General features: G+C 38.6%; 1 protein-coding gene across 1 annotated transcript; it reads left to right on the top strand.

Moving 5' to 3' along the window:
* The first annotated feature begins 7,562 nt into the window (after positions 1-7,562).
* Positions 7,563-8,950, top strand: LOC110115430 (probable carboxylesterase 2). Its single transcript, XM_020848647.2, has one exon. The coding sequence runs from the start codon at positions 7,768-7,770 to the stop codon at positions 8,746-8,748; it is 981 nt and encodes a 326-aa protein (XP_020704306.1). The 5' UTR covers positions 7,563-7,767; the 3' UTR covers positions 8,749-8,950.

The following is an 8,950-nucleotide window of genomic DNA, read 5'->3' as shown; positions in this document are numbered from 1 at the left end:
TTTCCTCTGTCTGATAGGGAGCACTGGACGTCGAAAGATCAGAGTTGTTGGAGGTTTGGTTTTGATTTTTGTAGTAGTTGTATGCGTATTGTTTTTATTTTTCAACTCCTTTTTTGGGCGCTGTTATCTTACAGTCCTAGCATGTTTTTAGGTTATTTTGTAACTGTTAGTATTAGGAACCACCAGCTTTTAGGCTTTTAGATTTATTTTTTTGTAGCTCTGATGAGCAGTAGCAAACTGGAGGTTCCTATTAAAGACTTTGTAACCTTTTTTTTTTTTGATATTAACGCGTAGGCCCCTCTGTAGGTTTTAACAAAAAAAAAAGTTAAAAATCTATTAACTTGCCCAACAATAGCCGCCAATGACAACCAACAGTATCATGATCACCATCATCTGATTACTAACATTCAATCTCATCAATTGATATCATTTATAAGAATGTGAACAACCGATGTTTGTTGCATTATCGGTCATCGACAAATGTTATATAATTGCTCTGCTCTCTATCACGCCTTCACTTATTCTTAGAATAAGAATTGAATAAATGTGTTCAATTGTATAATCTCATCTTCTTTAACTGAGTAGGAGATGGACATTTGTATCTTTAATTATATAGCAAACTATAGCACCTGGCCAGGCTCTTTAGCTTTTGCCATTGAATTTTATCATAAAAAATTACAGTTCCTCTTCCATTTTCTATATGAGAGTGTTGAATATTTACATAAAGCCAAAGTTGCGAATTTTCTAGCTAGTTACAACCATAAGATCATTTCTTTTATAAATGACTTAATCATATATATATATATATATCACATAATAATAAAAAACGGTTAAATTTAGAATCCACAATATAATAGTTAATTAAATTTTGGATTAGTTATATGTTATGAATCCAACAAACAAGTGCTAGCAATTAAAAAAAATAACTGAATGCATTTTTCCATGATTTTGATAAGTGATTCTTTTTCCTCAAAATGTATATAATATTGACACGTCATAAAAAATCATCTTGATCGGACATGAATCTCAATATAAATCTATATTTAAAATTTTTAAATTTAAATTCAAGACCATCCAAACTCCGATTTCTGCAAGCTTATAATCAAATTGAACATCTCGAGGAAACAAAACTGATGACACCAAATTCAGGTTAATCTGAGCTCAAATGAGCCCCATAATCAAAGGATCAAAGAGCTATTGGAAGATTCAAAGCATTAATTGGATGACCAAACGATACCTAAATATAACATGCACAATGTCGAATTGAGTGGTTGGACAAGATGAATCCAAATAGCTGAAGATCGCTCAATTTTAACATCATTAAGGCACCTAAATGCTTGATAAATACTCTATGATCAAGGAAGCTAAAACAAGCCGTTCGATGGAATACACCTAACCTACCCTTGATCTTATTTGTATTCACTAGCCATGCCACTCCAAAAGAAACTATAAATAGCTCCTCATTCTTCACATGAGGGGAGAAGAGAAAAGGATAAAACTTGACTGCTCTCTTCCTCCATCTAGTGCAACCATCACCAAAGCTCTTGCTGACTATAGTCCCTCTAACCACCGTCACTCGTTAACAATGGCCACTCCAATTAACGTAGCTAGCTGACTATGGTCCCTCCGACCACCATCACCCGCCAACTTAAGTCCCTCTGACCATCATCACCCGTTGACTACGGTCCCTCCAACTACCATCACCCGCTAACTATGACTACTCGTACTATCGTAGCCTGTCGACTACAAACCTTCCGAACATCGTCACTCACCAACTACAGTCGTACTAACCAATCTAATGTGCCCTGTGCCAACACCTTCCTCGAAGAAGGACATCATTTGTAATCAGTCATCAACACTAGTTAATTCATTCGAATTGGATCAAGCCCCGTGTTTTTTCTTTTTTCACTATTTTTCACGTAAAAATTTTAGTGTCTCTTATAAATATTGTACCCTACTGTTTTATTTATCTTTGTGCTAGATCTTCATATAAAATTAGGACTTTAAACTATATATCTCTACTGACACAAATATTTCATGATGCAACAATAATAATTCATAAATCTACTTTTTCACGGAATTTTGATGAGAAGGAAATTGAGCTGTGAAATGATCTTTGAGCCAACTACAAGAGAAGAAAATTATACTTTTCAAGATCGTAAATTTAAATTTGATCGCTTATCATTTAAAATAAATAAATAAATGAGTTAGCCATTTAGGCGTTATTAAAAAAAAAAAACATAAAAGTTTCGTGGCTCTTTGGCTCCAAAGGAAAAATTATTAGGTCCGGACACCTGACGTAGCTCTACATCCGGACGCCAATAATATGTCGCCACGTGCTCTTACCCTTTACCGCGCGGCCCGATGACCCGGACCCGGTATTGCTATGTATTTGGCTGATTTGTGTATTGCTCGGTATTGCTCGGCAATAATGATAAATACCACTCCGTTAAGTCCAATACCTAGCAATACCCCGGTTTTTCTAGGTATTTCTCGGTATTGCTCAGTATTGCTAGGTATTGGTCTTGAAAGAGCGATATTTTTCATTATTGTCAAGCAATACCTAGCAATACCGAGCAATACCTAGCAATTCCCAAACATAGCAATACCGGGTTCCGATCTTATTCGGGTTGTCAGGCCGCGCGGTAAAAAATAAGAACACGTTGTGACATATTATTGACGTTCGGATGTAGAGCTACATCAAATATCTGGACCTAATAATTTTTCCTCGCCAAGAGTCAAATACATTGTTATCAAAAGATTCCTCCAAAATCCAAATGCATCTCCGGGAGCATAATAATTGAACAAATCTCGACCGTCCACGCAGTCTATTCCTCTGTTGATTAACAGCATTGCTAGTGCGCTTCAGCTATACTGCACGAACTTCCTTTCCGAGCCTTTTGCATCGACAAAATTTGTTACTTTTGTCTCCTTAACGCGTGGAAGACGTATAAAGGCATCCAATTCATGACACCACTACCCTTCTCCGTTGAAGCTGGAAGCACCGTAAAGTCTCCATCACTAAAAAATTTGAAAAAGAGCAGAGGCTAAAAGGGTATTCAAATATTTATAAATACTTAAATCATATTCAATGTAAAGTCTCAATCCTCCGGTGAAGAGACGTATATTATTAAAAAGTTTGAGCAGTGAACTTATTGTCAGAAAATTGGATCAGATGTTTGTGACCCATTTTTGACAGGTCTAATCAAATCAAAAAAAAAAAAAAAAAAGGCAACATCAAAGTAATACATATTTAAAAGTATATTCTATAGCTCGAGTATAACAACCCAAACTCTTAACTATCGAGATATTGTCCGCTTTGGAATAAGGGCCTCGCGGTTTTGCCATATTGGTGTAACTTCCCAGTAGGTTACCCATCCCAGAATTGTTCTGGGATGAGCACGCTTAACTGCGGAGTTTCTTATGGAAATTCCAGCCATTACACCAAACGGCGCCTCGATGTTTAAGAGTTAGGCTTTCTATTACTTATGGGATTTGTAACAGCCCAAACTCTTAACTATCGAGATATTGTCAGCTTTGGCATAAGAGCCTCACGGTTTTGCCCTGTTGGTGTAACTTCTTAGTAGGTCACCCATCCCAAAATTGCTCTGGGATGAACACGCTTAACTGCGGAGTTTCTTACAAAAATTTTAGTCACTACACCAAAAAGCGCTTCGATGTTTAAGAGTTATAGACTTTCTATTACTTAAGGGGTTTCACAATCTCACCTATTTAAGTAACTGACGTCCTCGTCAGAATCTGTATCCCAGAATCATCAACCAGGAAGATAGGACTCTAGAGGTGGCCCCTACAAGCTCAAGCGGTGACTCCCGTCATGTAACACTTTGTCCCACATAGGGTTCAGGAGGTGGCTCCCATGGCGTAACAATTTTTCTTGTATGGCACTTAGCTCCCATCTTCCGGCTGGTCTGATACCATTTGTAATAGCTCAAACTCTTAACTATCGAGATATTGTCCTATTTGGCATAAGGGCCTCGCGATTTTGCCTTGTTGGTGTAACTTCCCAGTAGGTCACCCATCCTAGAATTGCTCTAGGATGATCACGCTTAACTGAGGAGTTTCTTACGAAAATTCCAATCATTACACTAAAAGGCACCTCGATGTTTAAGAGTTAGGCTTTCTATTACTTAAAGGGTTTCACATCGAGTATGTACATGATTAAATTCATGAGATGGATATACTTGGATGATATCTCATTGAACTCGGGTATTGATAGTAAGACTCATCGAATGAGATTATTGACAAACTGGTTGAGGTTGGCTATCTAAGGCTTTGTTTAGAACAACTTTCTTACTTCTTTCTAAAGTAGATTTTTAATAATATAAAAATTATACAAAAAAGCTTATTTAAAAGCAAAAAGAAAACTGTCCCAAATGAAGCTTAAATTTGGCTCCCTGAGGGTGGTGTCAACTACTCGACAACTTGAACTCAAAAAATCGACCACCTAAATTTAATCACCTAAATGATTAAGTTGGCTAGTCGGCCACCTAAAATAATATCTTAATATAAAAGCAATTAAGGTTTTGTTTTGGACGGCTTGCATAATGTTTTTTAAAGCAACTTTTTAGTACAAAAATAAATTTTTTTGTACTATAAAGCTGCTATAAGAAGAAGTACGAAAGTTGTTCCAAATGTAGTCTATATAAGTATCTAAATTCACCAAATTCATTGAAGTTTTCAAGGCTTTGCACACCCTGATAGAAGTGATCCAGCTAAGACCCAACCCAAGCAAGTGACAAAAAAGATTCATAATGACTTAATTAAGGCATAATGACAAAAAGAACAAAAAAAAAAGAGAGGAGTCCATCCCATCAGAGCGACCCTAAGATTTTCTTTGAGGCAAATTTTTTACTGTTTAGTGAAGCAATTTTTTAGTTAAAAAAATTTTTTTATAGCAAAACCTGCTTCAAAAATCAGTAAGAAAGTTGTTCTAAATGAAACCTAAGTCATTTTTGTTGAACATATTAAGGTTGCGTTTGGGACAGTTTTTTTTCTGCTGCTTAGAGCTACTTTTTAGTTAAAAAATTAAAACATTTGTACTAAAAAATTATTTTAAGAAGCAGAAAGAAAGCCGTCCCAAACTAAGCCTAAGGCTTCATTTGAGAAAACTTTTTTATTGTTTCTAAACAATTTTTTAGTAAAAAAACATTTTGTACAAAAATTTTTAATTCAAAAAATTTGTTTAATAAAAAATTATTTTAGAAAGTAATAAGAAACATGTCCTAAATAAAACCTAAGATTTCATTTGAAATAATTTTCTTAATGTTTTCTAAAGCATTTTCCTAGTAAAAAATTTCTAATTTAAACATTTTTAATAATAAAACTATTTTAAAAATAATAAAAATTGATCTCAAACAAAATATAATCTTCTAATAGAAAAAGGACAACAGGTATATGTTTAAACCCCTATCCAATGCGAGAACCCGTCAACCAAAAAGTTCCTAGTCCACACGTACAATTATGAATACATAATGGGGGCTGTGAAAATTAATGCACTCAGTAAATAATCTAAATACGGATTAACTAATACTAGTTCAAATTAATAATCAATTAGTATGATTATTTTTAAGAACATCTAGGTATGAATCAAAGTAGAACATAATCTAACTCATTTGATTGCTTGCATTTTTTATTTTTTGGGAACCGGGTATCTACCACCTCATAAGAGGTGTTTGGTGGTGTAACTAATCGCTCGACGAACCTACTAGTAACCAGCTCCACAGATGCAGGACCCGCTGTTATTTTCTCTCCACTTAAAAGGCTGCGTTGTATATAAGGGGAATCGAATATGGGCTGAGGATAAACATAGGAAAATTCAAAAGAGTTATTTAGCTCTATTAACTCTTGAACTTCCTTTACATAAAAATAGACACCTTTGCATACTTTTTTTAGAGCCTTTTGATAAATTTGACCTGAATAAAAAAAAAATCTATCGAGCAATCTAAATTCTTCATCATTATTTTTTTATCATGCATTTAGGTGCCTTAATTTTTTTTTTAAAGAAGAATTTATTCCACAAAAAAGGGAAAGATAGAAGCAAGTCCAAAAGAGGACTAAGCATCACAAGCTAAAAGAGATCAGCCACAAGGAAACAAACAACCAACAAAAAAAGATCAAAAGAAATCGGGCTCACTTAGCGGCAAACAATCTGCGACCACCCAAACTGTAGACATGATCCATCCATAGGGCAAGCAACATGCCACAAAGAAGATAACCCGAATGGACAAGTATAACGACATCCCGCAAGAAGATCACCAAGTTGCCGCCATCAATGGTTGCCAATAAGCCAAATCGATCAGATGGAAAGCATATTCGCTTCATCATTGCCCGGGCTAAATACCCAAGCCACACCATCCAAACCAACGAAAGCCAGTCACAACTCCAAAGCAAAAATGCCAGACACCCAAAAAAAGACAATCAAAATCCCCAACCAACCCCAAAAGACAGCACCCAGACAGAAACAAACGCCACAAAATTATTTGGATTTCCTGCGACGACGCTTTCCCCCACCCAAGGAACAATATTTTTCCACAAAATCCCATCCCGACAAATAGAAAAACATCCAACCAACAAGAATGTTGAGCATTCTTCAACCTGCTAGCCAAATGAGCTTGCAACGTAACATTGGAAATTAGAGACACGGGTACATCAACAAAGTGAGCAGGTGCAAGCACCCCCACTGGAGAAAATGAAATCATTACAGGAGAAAAATTAGTTGTAACACCCAACTCAGAGGATCCATCATCCACCACCTTATTAACACCACACTGACCCTCTAACTATTCAATCAGATTGTCACCAGAAGTAAAATCAATAGGGGACTCCCCCCCTCCAAAATAGTAGGAGGGCCCAAACAAACCATAAGGACATCGACATTAACCAGGGAGCAACCCGCATGCATAGGAACCTTCTCTGTTCGGAGGGAACCAAACATCCACAACAGCCGTAGGAACCACAGGGTCATCGGCCACACCCTCAGGCACCACCACACGGCCCACCTCAGAAACAGGCTGATCAACATGGGCAACATGTACATCAACATTATTCGAAACAGTAGGGGCTAAAGCCAAAATGGGGATGTTAAAAATGAATTTAAAATAAATATAGGGATTTTAAAATATTAATATTTGGTTGGATGAAAAATGAATTTAAAATAAAATAATATAAATCAAAATAAATTTTATGGAAGGAATTTTAAAGTTTATGAATATATTTTTAGAAGAATATAATAATACAAAATTTTTTCCTGCTTTAACTCTCTCAAAAAATAATAATTAAAAGAATAAGTAATAACTATAAAACAAAGCATCCCGCATACGAACTTTTATTTGGTCCGGTGAACGTACGTATAGCTACGTTCGGCCGGCACTAAGATCACAGGAACAAAACGAGAAATACCGAGCAAATACCGAGCAATACCAACAATAACGAGAAATACCATTATGTAAAGACCAAATACCGAGTAATCCCAAAAAATACCGATTTTGTCTAGAAAAAACTCCGTATTTTTTAGGATTACTCGGTATTGCTCGGTATTGCTCGGTATTGATCTTCATAGAGCGGTATTCGATATTCCTCATTATTATCAAACAATAACCAGCAATACCGATCAAATAACTAACAAAAACCGAGTAATGTAGAGCTACGTCCGGTTTAGAGGACGTAATAAAGTTCCCCGCATACCTTCTCCAATTTCTCCCCATCTCAAACTCCGATCGTCATTCCCTACACTTCCCACACTACCAAATGGAAACCGACAGCGCTATACTCCACGACTTCTCCCCACTATTCCGTCAATACAAGTCCGGCCGCGTCGAGCGCTTCTCCGGCACCACCACCGTTTTCCCTTCCCCCCTTGATCCCACCACCGGCGTCTCCTCCAAACTCGCCGTTATCGACCCTTTCACCCCTGTCTCCGCCTGCTTATACCTCCCGCCCAATCCACCATCGAACTCCAAACTCCCCGTCCTCCTCTACTTCCACGGAGGCGCCTTCTGCATCGAGTCCGCCTTTTCCCAAACCTACCACCCCCACCTCACCTCCCTCGCATCCCGCGCCCTTCTCCTCATCGTCTCCGTCGACTACCGCCTCGCTCCCGAACATCCCCTCCCAGCCGCCTACGATGACTGCTGGTCCGCCGTCAAATGGGTTTTCTCTCGGGCCGATCCGTGTTTGGCCCGATTCGGGGATCTCCGCCAAGTGTTCCTGGCGGGGGACAGCGCCGGAGCTAACATCGCGCATCGGATGGCGGTGAGGGCGGGATTGGAGGGGTTGGGGTTTGCGGGTATTGCCTTAGTTCATCCCTATTTCTGGGGGTCAGAGGCCGTGGGGAGTGAGGGGAGGGAAGAGAGTTGGAGGGCGTGGATGGACGGGTTGTGGAGGGCGGTGAGCGGAGGGGGGAAGGGGATGGATGACGCGTGGATAAATCCGGCGGCGGAGGGGGAGGAAGCGGTGGCGAGGTTGGGATGCAGGCGAGTGCTAGTCTGTGTAGCGGAGAGGGATCCGATGAGGGAGAGGGGAAGGGCGTATTGGGAGATGCTGAAAGGCAGTGGTTGGAGAGGAGAGGTGGAGATTGTGGAGACGGAAGGTGAAGGACATGTATTTCATCTGGAGAAGACGGAGGGTGATGGAAAAGTTCGGGAGTTGATGGATGATTTAGTCAGGTTTTTTACCAAGGATCGCGAGAAAGGTTGGGAAGGTGATCGATTGCCCGATGATTGTGCGTGATCAGTTCTTCTTTTTGCGATTTGTATATCTTCAAGGGTTTGGAGATCGATTGGAGACTGCTCGATTGATTGAAGTTGAACCATTAAAATAGTTCGAACGTTGAATACTGCTGAGGAGGCGCCTGTGGCTACATGAAGATTGCTCCTTTTATAAGAATTTTATCAATCAAAACTTACTTCCTCTAATAAAAACAGCTTTTTTT

The sequence above is a fragment of the Dendrobium catenatum genome, unplaced genomic scaffold (genome assembly GCF_001605985.2).
Source record: "Dendrobium catenatum unplaced genomic scaffold, ASM160598v2 fragScaff_scaffold_1483, whole genome shotgun sequence".
Classification (NCBI taxonomy): Eukaryota; Viridiplantae; Streptophyta; class Magnoliopsida; order Asparagales; family Orchidaceae; genus Dendrobium; species Dendrobium catenatum.
The sequence above is the reverse complement of the archived record's forward strand: the minus strand, read 5'-3'. Positions and strand labels throughout refer to the sequence as shown.